Source organism: Bombina bombina, chromosome 1 (genome assembly GCF_027579735.1).
Source record: "Bombina bombina isolate aBomBom1 chromosome 1, aBomBom1.pri, whole genome shotgun sequence".
NCBI lineage: Eukaryota > Metazoa > Chordata > Amphibia > Anura > Bombinatoridae > Bombina > Bombina bombina.
The window spans coordinates 545,870,997-545,893,542 of NC_069499.1; the positions used below are offsets into that span (position 1 = coordinate 545,870,997).

General features: G+C 40.8%; 1 protein-coding gene across 1 annotated transcript in view; it reads right to left on the bottom strand.

Annotated features, from left to right (window-relative positions):
* FAM117B (family with sequence similarity 117 member B) overlaps positions 1-22,546 on the bottom strand; it is a 578,958-nt gene that overhangs the window by 349,502 nt on the left and 206,910 nt on the right. Inside the window, 1 exon segment of the mRNA XM_053698684.1 lies at positions 7,391-7,498. Coding sequence (XP_053554659.1) covers positions 7,391-7,498 — 108 coding nt within the window.

Genomic DNA, 22,546 nt, shown 5'->3' on the forward strand with positions numbered 1-22,546 from the left:
CAGCTGCCAGTCTTTTGTGTAGTAAGAGAAGAACTTGCAGATAATCCTTTTCTCCAAACCTTCTTGTAGAAAGGATAGAATCTTAGGAATTTTTATCTTATTCCATGGGAATCCTTTGGATTCACACCAACAGATATATTTTTTCTATATTTTATGGTAAATTTTTCTAGTTACCGGTTCTCTGGCCTGAACCAGAGTATCTATCACAGAATCTGAAAACCCACGCTTCGATAGAATCAAGCGTTCAATCTCCAAGCCGTCAGCTGGAGGGAGACCCAGATTTGGATGTTACGAATGGACCCTGAACAAGAAGGTCCTGTCTCCAAGGTAGCTTCCATGGTGGAGCCGATGACATTCACCAGGTCTGCATACCAAGTCCTGCGTGGCCACGCAGGAGCTTATCAAGATCACTGAGGCCCTCTCCTGATTGATCCTGGCTACCAGCCTGGGAATGAGAGGAAACGGTGGAAATACATAAGCTAGGTTGAAGGTCCAAGGTGCTACTAGTGCATCTACTAGAGTCGCCTTGGGATCCCTGCGATCTGGACCCGTAGCAAGGAACCTTGAAGTTCTGACGAGACGCCATAGCTCCATGTCTGGAATGCCCCATAATTGAATTATTTGGGCAAAGATCTCCGGATGGAGTTCCCACTCCCCCGGATGGAATGTTCTGACGACTCAGAAAATCCGCCCTCCCAGTTTTCCACTCCTGGGATGTGGATCGCAGACAGGTGGCAGGAGTGATCCTCCGCCCATTGAATTATTTTGGTCACTTCTTTCAATCGCCAGGGAACTCCTTGTACCCCCCTGATGATTGATATATGCAACGGTCGTCATGTTGTCTGATTGGAACCTTACGAATCTGGCCTTTGCTAGTTGAGGCCAAGCTCTGAGAGCATTGAATATCGCTCTCAGTTCCAGAATGTTTATCGGGAGAAGAGACTCTTCCCGAGACCATAGACCCTGAGCTTTCAGGGATTCCCAGACCGCGCCCCAGCCCACTAGACTGGCGTCGGTCGTGACAATGACCCACTCTGGTCTGCGGAAGCTCATTCCCTGGGACAGATGGTCCAGGGTCAGCCACCAACGGAGTGAATCTCTGGTCCTTTGATCTACTTGAATCATTGGAGACAAGTCTGTATAATCCCCATTCCACTGTTTGAGCATGCACAGTTGTAATGGTCTTAGATGAATTCCGTGCGAAAGGAACTATGTCCATTGTTGCAACCCATCAACCCTACTACTTCCATGCACTGCGCTATGGAAGGACGAAGAACAGAATGAAGCACTTGACAAGAGCTTAGAAGTTTTGATTTTCTGACCTCTGTCAGAAAAATCCTCATTTCTAAGGAATCTATTATTGTTCCCAAGAAGGGGAACTCTTGTCGACGGAGACAGAGAACTTTTTTCTATGTTCACCTTCCATCCGTTGTGATCTGAGAAAGGCTAGAACGATGTCCGTATGAGCCTTTGCTTTTGACAGGGACGACGCCTTGTATTAGAATGTCGTCCAAGTAAGGTACTACTGCAATGCCCCTCGGTCTTAGAACCGCTAGAAGGGACCCTAGCACCTTTGTGAAAATCCTTGGAGCAGTGGCTAACCCGAATGGGAGGGCCACAAGCTGGTAATGCTTGTCCAGAAAAGCGAACCTTAGGAACTGATGATGTTCTTTGTGGATAGGAATATGTAGGTACGCATCCTTTAGATCCACGGTAGACATAAATCTGACTTTCCTGGATAGTGGGTAGAATCGTTCGAATGGTTTCCATCTTGAACGATGGTACCCTGAGAAATTTGTTTAGGATCTTCAAATCCAAAATTGGGTCTGAAAGTTCCCTCTTTTTGGGAACTACGAAACAGATTGGAATAAAATCCCATTCCTTGTTCCTCTTATTGGAACTGGTGTATCACTCCCATCTTTAACAGGTCTTCTACACAATGTAAGAATGCCTGTCTCTTTATTTGGTTTTGAGGATAAGTGAGACATGTGGAACCTTCCCCTTGGGGGTAGTTCTGAATTCCAGGAGATAACCTTGAGAAACTATTTCTAGCGCCCCAGGGATCTGAAAATCTCTTGCCCAAGCCTGAGCAAAGAAGAGGAGTCTGCCCCCCACCTAGATCCGGTCCCGGATCGGGGCTACTCCTTCATGCTGTTTTGTTAGCAGTGGCAGGCTTCTTGGCCTGCTTACCCTTGTTCCAGCCTTGCATCGGTTTCCAGGCTGGTTTGGGTTGTGAGGCATTACCCTCTTGCTTAGAGGATTGCAGAATTAGAGGCCGGTCCATTCCTGAAAATTGCGAAAAGGGACGAAAATTAGACTTATTTTTAGCCTTAAAAGACCTATCTTGTGGAATGCGCGTGGCCCTTTCCCCCAGTGATGTCTGAAATAATCTCTTTCAATTCTGGTCCAAATAGAGTTTTACCTTTGAAAAGGGATGTTAAGCAATTTTGTCTTGGATGACACATCCGCTGACCAAGACTTTAGCCAAAGCGTTCTGCGCGCCACGATAGCAAACCCTGAATTTTTCGCCGCTAGTCTAGCTAATTGCAAAAGCGGCATCCTAAAATAAAAGAGTTAGCCAATTTAAGTGCGTGAACTCTGTCCATAACAACCTCATATGGAGTCTCTCTACTGAGCGACTTTTCTAGTTCCTCGAACCAGAACCACGCTGCTGTAGTGACAGGAAACAATGCACGAAATTGGTTTGTAGAAGGTAACCTTGCTGTATAAAAAATCTTTTTAAGCAAACCTTCCAATTTTTTATCCATAGGATCTTTGGAAAGCACAACTATCTTCGATAGGAATAGTAGTGCGTTTGTTTAGAGTAGAAACCTGCCCCCTCGACCTTAGGGACTGTCTGCCATAAGTCCTTTCTGGGGGTCGACCATAGGAAATAATTTCTTAAATATAGGGGGGGGGAACAAAAGGTATGCCGGGCTCTTTTCCCACTCCTTATTTACTATGTCCGCCACCCGCTTGGGTATAGGGAAAAGCGTTGGGGGTGCACTGGAACCTCTAGGAACTTGTCCATCTTGCATAATTTCTCTGGAATGACCAAGTTGTCACAATCATCCAGAGTAAGATAGCACCTCCTTAAGCAGTGCACGGAGATGTTCTAATTTAAATTTAAATGTCACAACATCAGGTTCTGCTTGATGAGAAATTTTTTCCTGAATCTGAGATTTCTCCATCTGACAAAAACTCCCTCATGGCCCCTTCAGATTGGTGTGAGGGTATGACAGAACAATTATCATCAGCGCCCTCTTGCTCTTCAGTGTTTTAAAACAGAGCAATCGCGCTTTCCTTGATAAGTAGGCATTTTGGATAAAATATTTGCTATGGAGTTATCCATTACAGCCGTTAATTGTTGCATGGTAATATGCATTGGCGCACTAGATGTACTAGGGGCCCTCCTGCGTGGGCAAAACTGGTGTAGACACAGTAGGAGATGATGTAGTATCATGTTTACTCCCCTCATCTGAGGAATCATCTTGGGCAATTTCATTATCTGTGGCAGTACTGTCCTTACTTTGTTTGGACGCTATGGCACAATTATCACATAAATTAAATGGGGAGACACATTGGCTTTCCATACATATAGAACATAGCTTATCTGAAGGTATAGACATGTTAAACAGGCTTTAAACTTGTCAACAAAGCACAAAAACGTTTTAAAACAAAACCGTTACTGTCTCTTTAAATTTTAAACAGAAAAAACTTTATTACTGAATATGTGAAAAGTATGAAGGAATTGTTCAAAAATTACCAAATTTCACCACAGTGTCTAAAGCATTAATAGTTTTTGCCACCAAATTTCAGAGCTTTAACCCTTAAAATAAACGGAACCGGAGCCGTTTATAAATTTAACCCCTATACAGTCCCAGCTATAGTCTTTGCTGAGACCCACCCAAGCCCAGAGGGGAATACGATACCAATTGACACCTTCTAGAAGCATTTCCAGCAATTTTTAGATCCTCACACATGCATCTGCATTGCCCTGCTCTCAAAAAACAAGCTGCGCAGGTAATGGCGCGCAAAATGAGGCTCAGTCTATAACTACGGAAGGCCCCCCTGACTGGAAAAGGTGTCTAACACAGTGCCTGCCCGTTTAATAAACGTTCCCCAAGTTTATAAATACAAATTGTCAGCCTAAATCTGAATAAAATGCCCAAATAAAGCAATCGATTAGCCCATAAAAATGTTCACCAGTTTTTTAGCCCATACTAAGCCTTTTCTGTTTGCCTTGACTAAGAAAATGGCTTACCGGTCCCCATGAGGGGAAATGACAGCCTTCCAGCATTACATGGTCTTGTTAGAAATATGGCTAGTCATACCTTAAGCAGAAAAGTCTGCTAACTGTTTCCCCCAACTGAAGTTACTTCATCTCAACAGTCCTATGTGGAAACAGCAATCGATTTTAGTTACTGTCTGCTAAAATCATCTTCCTCTCACAAACAGAAATCTTAATCCTTTTTCTGTTTCAGAGTAATAGTACATACCAGCACTATTTTAAAATAACAAACACTTGATAGAAGAATAAAAACTACATTTAAAACACCAAAAACTCTTAACCATCTCCGTGGAGATGTTGCCTGTGCAACGGCAAAGAGAATGACTGGGGTGGGCGGAGCCTAGGAGGGACTATATGGGACTCTTTGCCATTTCCTGTTGGGGAAGAGAATATCCCACAAGTAAGGATGACGCTGTGGACCGGACACACCAATGTTGGAGAAAACTGAATTTAAACGTTTTATTAGTTTTAATATCAAGATAACTAGTCTCCTCCATATCTAATGCAATCAACACCTCTTTTAATAAGGAACGAATATACTCCATTTTTAAACAAATATGAAGATTTGTCTAGTGTCAATATCTGAGGCAGAATCTTCTGAACCAGATAATCCTCATCAGAGATAGATAAATCAGAATGTTGTCGGTCATTTAAAAATTCATCAATTTTATGAGAAGTTTTAAAAGACCTTATGTTTATTAGAAGGCGGTATGACAGACAAAGCCTTCTGAATGGAATTAGAAACAAATTCTCTCACATTAACAGGAATATCCTGAGCATTAGATGTTGAAGGACCAGCAACAGATAATGGACTACTACTAATGGAAATATTGTCTGCATTTAAAAGTTTGTCATGACATACTATCACAAACTACAGCCAAGGGAACAGTTACCACAAGTTTACAACAAATGCACCTTAGCTTTGGTAGTAGAACCGACATCAGGCAGCAGGATTCCAGTAGTAGATTCTGATCAGGGACAGTTTGAGACATCTTGCAATATGTAAGAGAAAAAAATAAATTATAAAGCAAAATTATCAATTTCCTTATATGACAGTTTCAGGAATGGGAAAGAAATGCAAAACAAAATAAGCCTCTGGAAACCAGAAGCAAAAAGAAATGAAGTCTTAAATAATGTCAAATGTTTGGTGCCAAGTATGACGCCCACAACTGACCAAATATTTTTTGGCGCCAAAAACGTCTGCAACAAACACGAGCATCATAGATGACGCAAACTACGTGAAAAAACTCAGTGCCAACTAAGGCGCCGGAAATGACGAAATTAAGACAAACAACGTAATTCTCGCGCCAAAAAAGACTTGCGCCAAGAATGACGCAATAAATTATAGCATTTTGTGCTCCCGCGAGCCTAACAGCCCGCAATTTAGAAAAGAGAGTCAATTTGAAAACTTCAGGTAAGAATTTTTTTTTTCCATATATATATATATATATATATGCGCATTTCCCAAATATGAAACTGACAGTCTGCAAAAAGGAAATATACTGATAAACCTGAATCATGGCAAATATAAGTACAAGTATATTTAGAACTTTAAATATAAAGTGCCAAACCATAGTGGAGTGTCTTAAATAAAGTTAACATACTTACCAAAAGACACTCATCTACATAAAGTAGATAGCCAAACCAGTACTGAAACGAGAATCAGCAGAGGTAATGGTATATAAGAGTATATGGTCGATCTGAAAAGGGAGGTAGGAGATGAATCTCTAAGACCGATAACAGAGAACCTATGAAATAGATCCCCCTTAAGATGACCATTGTATTCAATAGGTAATACTCCCTTCACATCCCTCTGTCATTCACTGCACTCTGAGGGGAACCGGGCTTCAAAAAAAGCTGAGACGCGCATATCAATGTAGAAATCTAGCACAAACTTACTTCACCAAACTTCAGTTTGTAAAACTGAATTGTGGATGTGGTGGGGGTGTATTTATAGGCATTTTGAGGTTTGGGAAACTTTGCCCCTCCTGGTAGTATTGTATATCCCATATGTCACTAGCTCATGGACTCTTGCCAGTTACATGAAAGAAACAAATATTTATTTTAATTTGGTTTTACAATTCATAAAAAAAATCTTCCCAAAAAAAAAAAAAAACAACTTTAGACTTCATGTTTCCATAATTTGCCAATTAATTGAGGTGCTATGCTTCAAATCAAGTTACTGAATTAGATATATTGTAGACATAATTTGTGGGAAAAGTACTAAATCAAATTACTGTATTTCCAATGTTTTAGACTTCCATAGAAACAAGAAAAATATAACTGAACTGAATTCAGTTTATATATATACTATTTTTTAATAAAATTTATTTTTTATTTATATATTATGTTTAAGTAACTGAACTGAATTCAGTTTATATATACACATTTTTATACAATTTCTTATTTTTTATTTATATACTGTTTAAATAACTGAACTGAATTCAGTTTATATATATTAATTTTTATACAATTTGTTTTTTTGTTTATATATTTTCTTTCCATTTACACTTAAAAAGATAAGTAAACAGAAATTAAAAGCACACACTAGCTAAATATCTATCTCTCTGTATGAAATTTTAGAGAGAAAAAATGTGATTGTTCTGGAGGCAATTAAACACATGCACCATATGGAATCTTAAAAAGCAGCATTACAAGCGCTAAATACTGTACTTCTACAGGAGTTGACAATTTTATATGAAAATTTAGCAGCTAGGTTGAATATTGCAGTCACGCACAATTTTAGGAGACAGAGAATTTGTAGAAGTAGAAAGCTTACTGGATTATGAAAGCTAAAAATAGTAATTTACCGATTTATCCTCTCCTTCCAGCTACCTGATCATTCAAAGCCAGTCTTCACTATTCTTTGAAGTTGTTCTTGCGTAATATACACACTTACACTTAAGTTGACTAACATCTGGGCACCAACACGACTACTCCATACTGGTAAAGGCTTCATGTCCTGTTCTAAAAACCATTTACTGCAAAGCAGATCTTGGAGCTCAAAATAAACAAACTATTAAAATAAAGGATTCAATCTGTATCTCTTACCTGGGATTGGTTAATTGCTTATAAAGAATTCAATATATTACTTCTTACCTGGTTAATTGCTGTGTGGTTGCCATGAAATGGGGACTGTCTGTCTTTTTCCCGATGATGCCTGCTGCTGTGCTTACTTCTCTGAAGCTGCTGACGTAATTTCGCAATCTAGAAAAAGATATTAAAATATTTAGATTCTATAAATCCAATCTGTATCCTCTTGTTACAGAACAGCCCTGAACAAATGGGGAAAGCATTCATTGTTTTCTAAAATTCTGATTCCTGCTGCTTGTGGCATAACATTTTGCAGAGGAATGTCAGCAGTTGGATGTTTCGAAAAGGGGGGAATAAGAAGCAGTTCAATTTTAGACAGATTGAGTAGGAGGTAGGGCAAGGCCATCCAAGAGGAAATTGCAGAGAGTCAGATGGTAATCTAAGTGAGATATCAGGAGAGAAAAGAAAGATTTGAAAATAAAGTAAAAGGACCCAAGACAGAGCTTAGGAAGCTCATTTTCTTGAAGAGGAGAAACTTGGTGCAAGCCTTGTGCTTTATAAAAGATATATAGAAAATATCTTAATTGAGTGGCGAGTACCCGAAACGGGATTAGTAGAACTCTTTAAGAAAATGAATACTACTACGAGGGGCCTTAATTTTACATATAGTATAGCCTAGAATCTGCTGTTTTTCGACCTTGAAATCATGGTAATAAATCAAAATATCTAAATCAATGGATTAGTATAAATATATCCATACAGCAAGTTGCCATCTCAAACTTTAGAAAGAGAATTTACCTACAGATCAGATTTTGCAAATTAAGAAAAACTGTTCAAGAATAAAGGACTTAAGAGTCAGGTCGTTGCATTGACACAGAGATTCAATGAGAGAGGATATGAACAACCTAATATTGATAAAGTCAAAAGAGCTAAAATAGTAAAATATAAAGAGGAAGAAAAGAACAGTAACATCTTTGATGTCCCATTTATCACTAATCATAGCGCAGACCTTGGTAAAAAGGAAAATGATCAAAAAGCACTGGCATTTACTCAAAACCATAATAGGAGATTACACCAACATTTCTAATCAAGAAGGCAAAGAATCTTAATTACATCTTGGTTCCAAGTGGGTCAAAAAGAAAGGGAAAAAAAAGGAAAAGAAATATAATATTTACAAGGTAATAATTTGACAAAAAATTTTTTTATCCCTGTTATACATGTAGGGCATGCCAATATAATACTAAAAAGAAATCTGATAATACCTAATACAGGAGAAGAGTTTAAAATCAAAGACATTCTTAAATGTACACAAAAGGGGGTTGTATATGTTTTACAATGCACTTGTAATTTATTATATTTGGAGGAAACTGAGATGCTTAAAAGATTGCATACATGAACACCTATGCAATATTGAAAAAGGGGACAGTAGTGAATACAGTGATCCTTTATATTGTTTCAATTGTATACATACATTTAATATGTGGCATTTATTTTATAAATATATATTTTAGTCTGGCTCTACTAAATTAGATAAATTAATTTTATAGTATAAGAACTACTGTACAAACACCATCTTGTTTTGAAAAACAAATATTGCCAATGTAGGAATAAATTACAATACCACCTCCTTATACTGGATCCTTGAGGATTTTTTTTTTTTTAAAAAAAGAAGAAAGACATGACAATTCACTTGAATAACAGATTTTACTTATACCACCTTAAATGACATTGGATTTTGGCTATGCCACCATAAAGGACATTGGAAAAGGTTTCAGCCAATAACAAAGGAGAACAACCTTTTTAAGGAGCATGAACTGGGCAAAACGCTTTGAAAAAGTAGCAATGTGTTAACCAGCTTTATATTTTGATCAACTGTATGCATACTTACAAAGTTATAAGAACCCTGATTTTATTTTATGATATTGGAATGCTAGGCACCTCTGGGTAACCTGCGTGATGGAGGCACTCAGTGCAGGTAGATTTAACCCTGGGGTATTCACTGACAACCAACTTATTACTTAGCAGAGGAAAACAATTCTTCCTCTGAGACCTTATACTGCATCTGGTCTCTGAACAGACGTGGGTGTCTGTTGTGCCTAAGGGTATAAAGTGGGAGTGCATCAGTCTCCAATTCATCTGTAGTGGATGGATTGTTTGTAAGATAATAACGCTTGTTCCCATCAAGCGGTAACTATACAACAGTGACGCAGTGATCACGTAACACAGCAGTGCTCGCAGTGTAAGACGCTGAGGATGGACATATACACCTGGAGCTGTTGAGGCAGTACCAACTGCAATATTAACCAGAACCCTGAGATGTAAACGGGTTAGCTCCTATAGTTTGTTGCAACAGGTGAGGAGTCAGTTGAAAACCTGTGTATACTTTGATTTCACCAATTATATGAAGCATACAAGATAATCTTAGGTGGTGGTGTTTGATCATATAAACAGTTTTTTGTTTGGTTTTTACTAGCTGCTCCATAGCGTGCTTTATGGGCTTTTTATTTAGTATTCCAAAATTATTGTGAGGACTGAAGACTGTTGTAATTAAAATATACAGCAATACTTAAAGTATATTATTTTATATTAATATATGTCAATGTGTTGGGGAGACGTCCCTCACCCATGTGATCCAATTTCACATTGTTCAGTACAATAAATTTGTATATGACTTGTTTAGCACAATCCTTTTCTAAAACTTCCACATTTTGAACTGTAAGTCCAATAGAGAAGGAGTTAGGCTAGAGGAGAGGTTTATCATTAAGCTTCAGTGCAATACCTAGTACTGTATACTTAGAGAGGCAAAGGATCAGAGTACATGCTGTTAAATAACACTATAAATGAGCTGTTTGAAAGAGATGAAGCATATCAGGAGAGGGCTGTGTCTCACTTCCAAATAAAAGTAGGATTTTTAAGAGGAGAGGATGGTCAACTGTGTCGAAAGCAGAATTACTAAGTAGTGCCCCTTTGCTTTAGCCGACAGATAATTTGTTACTTTAGTGAGAGTGGTTTCTGTTGAGTGTTTAGGTCAGAAACTAGAGTAATGGATCAAGTAAGGAGTTAGGTGAAAGAAACTGAGTTAGGCGATCATAGATTAGTTGTTCCAATAATTTACAGGCAAAGGGAAATAAGGAGACTGGCTGATAGTTAGATGGGGTGGAGGGGTCTAGTGAGGACTTTTTTTAGTATTGGTGTGATTGATGTATGCTAGAATGTATCAGGAAATGCGCCAGTGGCGAGAGACTGGTTAAAAAGATGAGTTAGGGCAGGGGTTATAGAAGCAGGATAAGAGGGAAGAAGTCATGATGGAATAGGATCAAGTGGGCAGGTTGTGAGATGAGTATAGGAACAAGATAGGAATATGAAGACGTCTTCCTTTGTTACAGGAAAGAAGTAGCAGAGAGTTTTTTTAATAGAAGGGATTGGTAGGAGGGCTGGGTTTGAGGGAGCGATGTCTTTTCTTATTGTGTCAATTTTGTTTTATTTTTTAAGTGATCAGCAATAATCTCTATATGCAACAATCTTACCTCTATCCATGGCTCTCTCCCTCAGACACAGCCTCCCCTGCTGCTCTTTTGGGGGCTGCACTTCAGCCTTACACCTAGGCCTGGCAACAAGCAAGGAGGCGGTGTTGGCATTCTCTCTCCCCATTGTACTTTTCAATTTATACCCCCTTCCTATTTTCTAACCGTATACTCAGTTTATCTTTCTCTGGCTATTCCTCCTCCCCTCTACCCCTCGGTTGCCAGTTCTAGGTCTCCTTTTTTCTGTCTACACATCTCTAGGCTCTTTAACCCCTTGAGTGCTAATGACGGCTCTGAGCCATCACAAATTGTCTCAGTCAGGTGCTAATGACGGCTCAGAGCCGTCACTAGCACTCTACCACTTTGAGGGAGATCTGGGGGCTCCCACCGGCTCCTACCCCGGCCTGCATAGTGACAGGAATCCCCGGGCTTCACGTTATGTGCGGTGACGTCACGCGCAATGACGTGATGACGTCACCGCAAAAAGGAAATTTATGCTTACCTGATAAATGTATTTCTTCTACGATATGACGAGTCGACGGATTTCATCCTTACTTGTGGGATATTAACCTCCTGCTAACAGAAAGTGGCAAAGAGCACCACAGCAGAGCTGTACTGTATATATAGCTCCTCCCTTCCCTCCACCTCCAGTCATTCGACCGAAGTTAGGAAGAGAAAGGAAAAGCCAAAGGTGCAGAGGTGACTGAAGTTTAACAAAAAATTATAATATATACCTGTCTAAAAAATGACAGGGTGGGCCGTGGACTCGTCATATCGTAGAAGAAATACATTTATCAGGTAAACATAAATTTCCTTTTCTTCTACAAGATATGACGTGTCCACGGATTTCATCCTTACTTGTGGGATACAATACCAAAGCTACAGGACACGGATGAAAGGGAGGGACAAGACAGGAACCTAAACGGAAGGCACCACTGCTTGAAGAACCTTTCTCCCAAAACCAGCCTCAGAATAAGCAAAATTATCAAATTTGGAAAATTTGGAAAAAGTGTGAAGAGACGACCAAGTTGCAGCCTTGCAAATCTGTTCAACAGAAGCATCATTTTTAAATGCCCATGAGGAAGCCACAGCCCTAGTGGAATGAGCCGTAATTCTTTCAGGAGGCTGCTGTCCAGCAGTCTCATACGCCAGACGGATGATACTCTTCAGCCAAAAAGAAAGGGAGGTAGCCGTAGCCTTCTGACCCCTACGCTTTCCAGAAAAGACAATGAATAATGAAGATAATTGACGGAAATCCTTAGTCGCCTGCAAGTAAAACTTCAGGGCACGGACCACGTCCAAGTTATGCAACATACGCTCCTTCTTAGAAGACGGATTAGGACATAATGAAGGAACCACAATTTCCTGATTAATATTCTTATTATAAACAACCTTGGGAAGAAAACCAGGTTTGGTACGTAAAACCACCTTATCAGAATGGAAAATAAGAAATGCTAAAATATATAATGTCCTACTTGAGCGCCGACTAACACCTATATGCCCGGAAGAAGCGAAACCTAGCTTTCGCCTAGTAGAGAGTGGTTATAAAGAAATGGAGTGACCAGGCGCCAACTAACGGAGGCTAGGTGTAAACGTGGAGATCTAAAAACAGTTCAAATTTAATAACATAAAAACAGATTGTAAAATATTGACAAAGGTTAAAAACAATGTTGACAATGATAAAGAATCAAGCAATATGCACTATTCCTGGTTCATGGATCCATGAAGGTACAAAACTAAAACTTGTTACAGTAATAGTAGACAAGGTACAAGAAATGTGATTTAATAAATCACTATCTAAAGCTACAGGAGCTGCTAATGTGGATTAGATGGTGCAATGTTGTGCAAAAAAAAAAATGTTCAAAATCAGTGATGTAGTGTCCAAAGCAAATCAGATCAAAAAACAGATAGATATCTAAAAACAGACAAGTTCAATCAAAATCAATCCAAATATGGTGAATGTGGAAAAACAGAATTTATGTTTACCTGATAAATTACTTTCTCCAACGGTGGTGTCCGGTCCACGGCGTCATCCTTACTTGTGGGATATTCTCTTCCCCAACAGGAAATGGCAAAGAGCCCAGCAAAGCTGGTCACATGATCCCTCCTAGGCTCCGCCTACCCCAGTCATTCGACCGACGTTAAGGAGGAATATTTGCATAGGAGAAATCATATGGTACCGTGGTGACTGTAGTTAAAGAAAATAAAATATCAGACCTGATTAAAAAAAAAAAAAAAAAAAAAAACCAGGGCGGGCCGTGGACCCGACACACCGTTGGAGAAAGTAATTTATCAGGTAAACATAAATTCTGTTTTCTCCAACATAGGTGTGTCCGGTCCACGGCGTCATCCTTACTTGTGGGAACCAATACCAAAGCTTTAGGACACGGATGAAGGGAGGGAGCAAATCAGGTCACCTAAATGGAAGGCACCACGGCTTGCAAAACCTTTCTCCCAAAAATAGCCTCAGAAGAAGCAAAGTATCAAACTTGTAAAATTTGGTAAAAGTGTGCAGTGAAGACCAAGTCGCTGCCCTACATATCTGATCAACAGAAGCCTCGTTCTTGAAGGCCCATGTGGAAGCCACAGCCCTAGTGGAATGAGCTGTGATTCTTTCGGGAGGCTGCCGTCCGGCAGTCTCGTAAGCCAATCTGATGATGCTTTTAATCCAAAAAGAGAGAGAGGTAGAAGTTGCTTTTTGACCTCTCCTTTTACCGGAATAAACAACAAACAAGGAAGATGTTTGTCTAAAATCCTTTGTAGCATCTAAATAGAATTTTAGAGCGGCGAACAACATCCAAATTGTGCAACAAACGTTCCTTCTTTGAAACTGGTTTCGGACACAGAGAAGGTACGATAATCTCCTGGTTAATGTTTTTGTTAGAAACAACTTTCGGAAGAAAACCAGGTTTAGTACGCAAACCACCTTATCTGCATGGAACACCAGATAAGGAGGAGAACACTGCAGAGCAGATAATTCTGAAACTCTTCTAGCAGAAGAAATTGCAACCAAAAACAAAACTTTCCAAGATAATAATTTAATATCAACGGAATGCAAGGGTTCAAACGGAACCCCCCTGAAGAACTGAAAGAACTAAATTGAGACTCCAGGGAGGAGTCAAAGGTTTGTAAACAGGCTTGATTCTAACCAGAGCCTGAACAAAGGCTTGAACATCTGGCACAGCTGCCAGCTTTTTGTGAAGTAACACCGACAAGGCGGAAATCTGTCCCTTCAGGGAACTTGCAGATAATCCTTTTTCCAATCCTTCTTGAAGGAAGGATAGAATCCTAGGAATCTTAACCTTGCCCCAAGGGAATCCTTTAGATTCACACCAACAGATATATTTTTTCCAAATCTTGTGGTAAATCTTTCGAGTTACAGGCTTTCTGGCGCTGAACAAGAGTATCGATAACAGAATCTGAGAATCCTCGCTTCGATAAAATCAAGCGTTCAATCTCCAAGCAGTCAGCTGGAGTGAAACCAGATTCGGATGTTCGAACGGACCCTGAACAAGAAGGTCTCGTCTCAAAGGTAGCTTCCAAGGTGGAGCCGATGACATATTCACCAGATCTGCATACCAAGTCCTGCGTGGCCACGCAGGAGCTATCAAGATCACCGACGCCCTCTCCTGATTGATCCTGGCTACCAGCCTGGGGATGAGAGGAAACGGCGGGAACACATAAGCTAGTTTGAAGGTCCAAGGTGCTACTAGTGCATCCACTAGAGCCGCCTTGGGATCCCTGGATCTGGACCCGTAGCAAGGAACTTTGAAGTTCTGACGAGAGGCCATTAGATCCATGTCTGGAATGCCCCACAGCTGAGTGACTTGGGCAAAGATTTCCGGATGGAGTTCCCACTCCCCCGGATGCAATGTCTGACGACTCAGAAAATCCGCTTCCCAATTTTCCACTCCTGGGATGTGGATAGCAGACAGGTGGCAGGAGTGAGACTCCGCCCATAGAATGATTTTGGTCACTTCTTCCATCGCTAGGGAACTCCTTGTTCCCCCCTGATGGTTGATGTACGCAACAGTCGTCATGTTGTCTGATTGAAACCGTATGAACTTGGTCCTCGCTAGCTGAGGCCAAGCCTTGAGAGCATGGAATATCGCTCTCAGTTCCAGAATATTTATCGGTAGAAGAGATTCTTCCCGAGACCAAAGACCCTGAGCTTTCAGGGATCCCCAGACCGCGCCCCAGCCCATCAGACTGGCGTCGGTCGTGACAATGACCCACTCTGGTCTGCGGAATGTCATCCCTTGTGACAGGTTGTTCAGGGACAGCCACCAACGGAGTGAGTCTCTGGTCCTCTGATTTACTTGTATCTTTGGAGACAAGTCTGTATAGTCCCCATTCCACTGACTGAGCATGCACAGTTGTAATGGTCTTAGATGAATGCGCGCAAAAGGAACTATGTCCATTGCCGCTACCATCAACCCGATCACTTCCATGCACTGAGCTATGGAAGGAAGAGGAACGGAATGAAGTATCCGACAAGAGTCTAGAAGTTTTGTTTTTCTGGCCTCTGTTAGAAAAATCCTCATTTCTAAGGAGTCTATAATTGTTCCCAAGAAGGGAACCCTTGTTGACGGGGGATAGAGAACTCTTTTCCACGTTCACTTTCCAGCCGTGAGATCTGAGAAAGGCCAGGACGATGTCCGTGTGAGCCTTTGCTTGAGGAAGGGACGACGCTTGAATCAGAATGTCGTCCAGGTAAGGTACTACTGCAATGCCCCTTGGTCTTAGCACCGCTAGAAGGGACCCTAGTACCTTTGTGAAAATCCTTGGAGCAGTGGCTAATCCGAAAGGAAGCGCCACGAACTGGTAATGTTTGTCCAGGAATGCAAACCTTAGGAACCGATGATGTTCCTTGTGGATAGGAATATGTAGATACGCATCCTTTAAATCCACCGTGGTCATGAATTGACCTTCCTGGATGGAAGGAAGAATAGTTCGAATGGTTTCCATCTTGAACGATGGAACCTTGAGGAACTTGTTTAAGATCTTGAGATCTAAGATTGGTCTGAACGTTCCCTCTTTTTTGGGAACTATGAACAGATTGGAGTAGAACCCCATCCCTTGTTCTCTTAATGGAACAGGATGAATCACTCCCATTTTTAACAGGTCTTCTACACAACGTAAGAACGCCTGTCTTTTTATGTGGTCTGAAGACAACTGAGACCTGTGGAACCTCCCCCTTGGGGGAAGTCCCTTGAATTCCAGAAGATAACCCTGGGAGACTATTTCTAGCGCCCAAGGATCCAGAACATCTCTTGCCCAAGCCTGAGCGAAGAGAGAGAGTCTGCCCCCCACCAGATCCGGTCCCGGATCGGGGGCCAATATTTCATGCTGTCTTGGTAGCAGTGGCAGGTTTCTTGGCCTGCTTTCCCTTGTTCCAGCCTTGCATTGGTCTCCAAGCTGGCTTGGCTTGAGAAGTATTACCCTCTTGCTTAGAGGACGTAGCACTTTGGGCTGGTCCGTTTTTACGAAAGGGACGAAAATTAGGTCTATTTTTTGCCTTGAAAGGCCGATCCTGAGGAAGGGCGTGGCCCTTACCCCCAGTGATATCAGAGATAATCTCTTTCAAGTCAGGGCCAAACAGCGTTTTCCCCTTGAAAGGAATGTTTAGTAGCTTGTTCTTGGAAGACGCATCAGCCGACCAAGATTTCAACCAAAGCGCTCTGCGCGCCACAATAGCAAACCCAGAATTCTTAGCCGCTAACCTAGCCAATTGCAAAGTGGCGTCTAGGGTGAAAGAATTAGCCAATTTGAGAGCATTGATTCTGTCCATAATCTCCTCATAAGGAGGAGAATCACTATCGAGCGCCTTTATCAGTTCATCAAACCAGAAACCTGCGGCTGTAGTGACAGGGACAATGCATGAAATTGGTTGTAGAAGGTAACCCTGCTGAACAAACATCTTTTTAAGCAAACCTTCTAATTTTTTATCCATAGGATCTTTGAAAGCACAACTATCCTCTATGGGTATAGTGGTGCGTTTGTTTAAAGTAGAAACCGCTCCCTCGACCTTGGGGACTGTCTGCCATAAGTCCTTTCTGGGGTCGACCATAGGAAACAATTTTTTAAATATGGGGGGAGGGACGAAAGGAATACCGGGCCTTTCCCATTCTTTATTAACAATGTCCCCCACCCGCTTGGGTATAGGAAAAGCTTCTGGGAGCCCCGGCACCTCTAGGAACTTGTCCATTTTACATAGTTTCTCTGGGATGACCAACTTTTCACAATCATCCAGAGTGGATAATACCTCCTTAAGCAAAATGCGGAGATGTTCCAACTTAAATTTAAATGCAATCACATCAGGTTCAGCCTGTTGAGAAATGTTCCCTGAATCAGTAATTTCTCCCTCAGACAAAACCTCCCTGGCCCCCTCAGATTGGGTTAGGGGCCCTTCAGAGATATTAATATCAGCGTCGTCATGCTCTTCAGTAACTAGAACAGAGCAGCCACGCTTACGCTGACAAGGGTTCATTTTGGCTAAAATGTTTTTGACAGAATTATCCATTACAGCCGTTAATTGTTGCATAGTAAGGAGTATTGGCGCGCTAGATGTACTAGGGGCCTCCTGAGTGGGCAAGACTCGTGTAGACGAAGGAGGGAATGATGCAGTACCATGCTTACTCCCCTCACTTGAGGAATCATCTTGGGCATCATTGTCATTATCACATAAATCACATTTATTTAAATGAATAGGAATTCTGGCTTCCCCACATTCAGAACACAGTCTATCTGGTAGTTCAGACATGATAAACAGGCATAAACTTGATAAGAAAGTACAAAAAATGTTTTAAAATAAAACCGTTACTGTCACTTTAAATTTTAAACTGAACACACTTTATTACTGCAATTGCGAAAAAACATGAAGGAATTGTTCAAAATTCACCAAATTTTCACCACAGTGTCTTAAAGCCTTAAAAGTATTGCACACCAATTTTGGAAGCTTTAACCCTTAAAATAACGGAACCGGAGCCGTTTTAAAACTTTAACCCCTTTACAGTCCCTGGTATCTGCTTTGCTGAGACCCAACCAAACCCAAAGGGGAATACGATACCAAATGACGCCTTCAGAAAGACTTTTCTAAGTATCAGAGCTCCTCTCACATGCGACTGCATGCCATGCCTCTCAAAAACAAGTGCGCCACACCGGCGCGAAAATGAGGCTCTGCTTATGCTTTGGGAAAGCCCCTAAGAAATAAGGTGTCTAATACAGTGCCTGCCGATATTATTATATCAAAATACCCAGATAAAATGATTCCTCAAGGCTAAATATGTGTTAATAATGAATCGATTTAGCCCAGAAAAGTCTACAGTCTTAATAAGCCCTTGTGAAGCCCTTATTTACGATCGTAATAAACATGGCTTACCGGATCCCATAGGGAAAATGACAGCTTCCAGCATTACATCGTCTTGTTAGAATGTGTCATACCTTAAGCAGCAAGAGACTGCACACTGTTCCCCCAACTGAAGTTAATTGCTCTCAACAGTCCTGTGTGGAACAGCCATGGATTTTAGTTACGGTTGCTAAAATCATTTTCCTCATACAAACAGAAATCTTCATCTCTTTTCTGTTTCTGAGTAAATAGTACATACCAGCACTATTTCAAAATAACAAACTCTTGATTGAATAATAAAAACTACAGTTAAACACTAAAAAACTCTAAGCCATCTCCGTGGAGATGTTGCCTGTACAACGGCAAAGAGAATGACTGGGGTAGGCGGAGCCTAGGAGGGATCATGTGACCAGCTTTGCTGGGCTCTTTGCCATTTCCTGTTGGGGAAGAGAATATCCCACAAGTAAGGATGACGCCGTGGACCGGACACACCTATGTTGGAGAAAAAGTAGGTAAAAATGTGTAAAATGTCCTCAAAGTGTTTAAAACAAATCCAAAAAATGCTAGTGAACAAAAATAGTCCAAATGATATGATGTGTTGGAACCTTTGGTCCTACTTCTCCTAGTAGAAAGGGGTTGAATCACAGGATAGGGAAAAAACCATGGTGAAAGGAAAATACAAAAATGGATCGAAAAAATATAATGAAAAAACCTGTGAAAAGAAAAATACAAGCAATGTGTAGCAAGTTCACAGATAATAACTCCAAATGGAAATGTGCTTACCAGTCTACGCGTTTCGGCCCCTCTAGGCCTTTATCAAGACTGGTTATTGGTACTTACTGTTGGCCTTTTATAGCTATCTGACCGGATGTCTGGTTTAACAGCACTTCCGGTTTCGTTGCTACTATTAATGTGAATAATATGAATAATTTCAATTCCCAGAGTCCCTATTTGTGTGAAATTTCTTGTGACGGTTATTTGTTACTCTTAGATCTTTCAGAAATTAAAATACAATTGTTTAGTTCCTAATTCGTGTAGCCTCCGTATCTTGGTGACGTCACTTCCGGTCGGAACAAATTGCTGTGAATTACAGCTAATTGTCTACATTCTACTTGCTAAAATCAGTATTTTAGGTAACCTGGTGTCGATTATCCTTAAAAATATGGTTGTTTATACTCCTCATATTTATTCTTTATATGCCGATTTCTAAGCTATCCGATTGGTTGTGACGTCATCGACATTAAAACATATTCTTTATGATATAAGATTAAGATTTTGAGTATTGCTATGAATAGAAATATATCCCCTGAGCTCACAATATATAATCAAGAGAAAATTGTTGATATAACATATTACACATATAACACAACAATAGAGAACTGTTGAATACACATTCATAAGCTTATCCAATCCCCTTGCGGCCAACAGGTGACGTCACAACCAATCGGATAGCTTAGAAATCGGCATATAAAGAAATAAGCTGTAATTCACTGCAATTTGTTCCGACCGGAAGTGACGTCACCAAGATACGGTGGCTACACGAATTAGGAACAAAACAATTGTATTTTAATTTCTGAAAGATCTAAGAGTAACAAATAACCGTCACAAGAAATTTCTCACAAATAGGGACTCTGGGAATTGAAATTATTCATATTATTCACATTAATAGTAGCAACGAAACCGGAAGTGCTGTTAAACCAGACATCCGGTCAGATAGCTATAAAAAGGCCAACAGTAAGTACCAATAACCAGTCTTGATAAAGGCCTAGAGGGGCCGAAACGCGTAGACTGGTAAGCACATTTCCATTTGGAGTTATTATCTGTGAACTTGCTACACATTGCTTGTATTTTTCTTTTCACAGGTTTTTTCATTATATTTTTTCGATCCATTTTTGTATTTTCCTTTCACCATGTTTTTTTCCCTATCCTGTGATTCAACCCCTTTCTACTAGGAGAAGTAGGACCAAAGGTTCTAACACATCATATCATTTGGACTATTTTTGTTCACTAGCATTTTTTGGATTTGTTTTAAACACTTTGAGGACATTTTACACATTTTTACCTACTTTTTTCCACATTTTTCCACATTCACCATATTTGGATTGATTTGATTGAACTTGTCTGTTTTTAGATATCTATCTGTTTTTTGATCTGATTTGCTTTGGACACTACATCACTGATTTTGAACATTTATTTTTTTTTGCACAACATTGCACCATCTAATCCACATTAGCAGCTCCTGTAGCTTTAGATAGTGATTTATTAAATCACATTTCTTGTACCTTGTCTACTATTACTGTAACAAGTTTTAGTTTTGTACCTTCATGGATCCATGAACCAGGAATAGTGCATATTGCTTGATTCTTTATCATTGTCAACATTGTTTTTAACCTTTTTCAATATTTTACAATCTGTTTTTATGTTATTAAATTTGAACTGTTTTTAGATCTCCACGTTTACACCTAGCCTCCGTTAGTTGGCGCCTGGTCACTCCATTTCTTTAGAATGGAAAATAAGATAAGGAGAATCACATTGTAGCGCTGAAAGCTCCGAAACTCTACGAGCAGAAGAAATAGCAACCAAAAATAAAACTTTCCAAGATAACAACTTAATATCTATGGAATGCATGGGTTCAAACGGAACCCCTTGAAGAACATTAAGAACTAAATTCAAACTCCAGGGTGGAGCAATTGGTCTAAACACAGGCTTAATTCTGGTTAGAGCCTGACAAAGAGACTGAACGTCTGGAACATCTGCCAAACGTTTGTGTAGCAAAATTGACAAAGCAGAGATTTGTCCTTTTAAGGAACTCGCTCATAACCCTTTCTCCAATCCTTCTTGGAGAAAGGACAAAATCCTAGAAATCTTAACTCTACTCCATGAGTAACCCCTGGATTCGCACCAACCAAGATATTTACGCCATATCTTATGATAGATCTTTCTGGTGACAGGCTTACGTGCCTGAATCAAAGTATCAATGACCGAATCAGAGAACCCCCGCTTAGATAAGATCAAGCGTTCAATCTCCAGGCAGTCAGTTGCAGAGAAACTAGATTTGGGTGTTGGAAGGGTCCCTGAATGAGAAGGTCCTGCCTCAATGAAAGCTTCCACGGCGGCAGAGAGGACATATCCACTAGATCGACATACCAAGTCCTGCGAGGCCACGCAGGCGCAATTAGAATTACTGTAGCCCTCTCCTGTTTGATCCAAGAAATCACCCGAGGCAGGAGAGCAAACGGTGGAAACACATAAGCTAGGTTGAACGACCAAGGCACTGCCAAGGCATCTATCAGTTCGGCCTGAGGATCCCTTGACCTGGATCCGTATCTTGGAAGTTTGGCATTCTGACGAGATGCCATCAGATCCAACTTCGGTCTGCCCCATCTGAGAATCAGAGTGGCAAAGACCTCCGGATGGAGTTCCCACTCCCCCGGATGAAACATCTGTCTGCTTAAAAAGTCCGCTTCCCAGATGTCCACTCCTGGGATGTAGATTGCTGACAGATAACAAGAGTGGGACTCCGCCCACCGAATTATCTTGGATACTTCTGTCATCGCTAAGGAACTCCTTGTTCCTCCCTGATGATTGATGTAAGCCACAGTCGTGATGTTGTCCGACTGAAAGCGAATGAATTTGGCCGAAGCCAACTGAGGCCACGCCTGAAGCGCATTGAATATTGCCCTCAATTCCTAAATATTGATAGGAAGAATTGACTCCGACTGAGTCCACACACCCTGAGCCTTCAGGGAATTCCAGACCGCACCCCAACCTAGAAGGCTGGCGTCCGTCGTCACTATCACCCATGAGGGTCTGCGGAAGCACGTCCCTTGGGACAGATGATCCTGAGACAACCACCAAAGAAGAGAGTTTCTTGTCCCCTGATCCAGATCTATCTGAGGGGACAAATTTGCATAGTCTCCATTCCACTGTCTGAGCATCCTCAGCTGTAGTGGTCTGAGATGAAAACAAGCAAACAGAATGATGTCCATTGCCGCCACCATCAATCCAATTACCTCCATGCACTTGGCCACTGATGGCCGAGGATTGGACCGAAGGGCTCGGCATGTATTCAGAATCTTTAACTTTCTGACCTCTGTCAAGAAAATCTTCATGGATATGGAATCTATTAGAGTTCCCAGGCAAGGAACCTTGGTCTGTGGAATTAATGAACTCTTTTCCAGATTCACCTTCCACCCGTGAGTCCTCAGAAAGGACTGAATATCTGGGACATCTGCCAGATGCTTGAGTAACAAAATAGATAAGGCAGAGATCTGACCCTTTAGAGAACTCCTGACAACAACTAGGCAAACTAGTTGTAACTGAGAGTACAACAAAGTTTAAAGAGAGAAT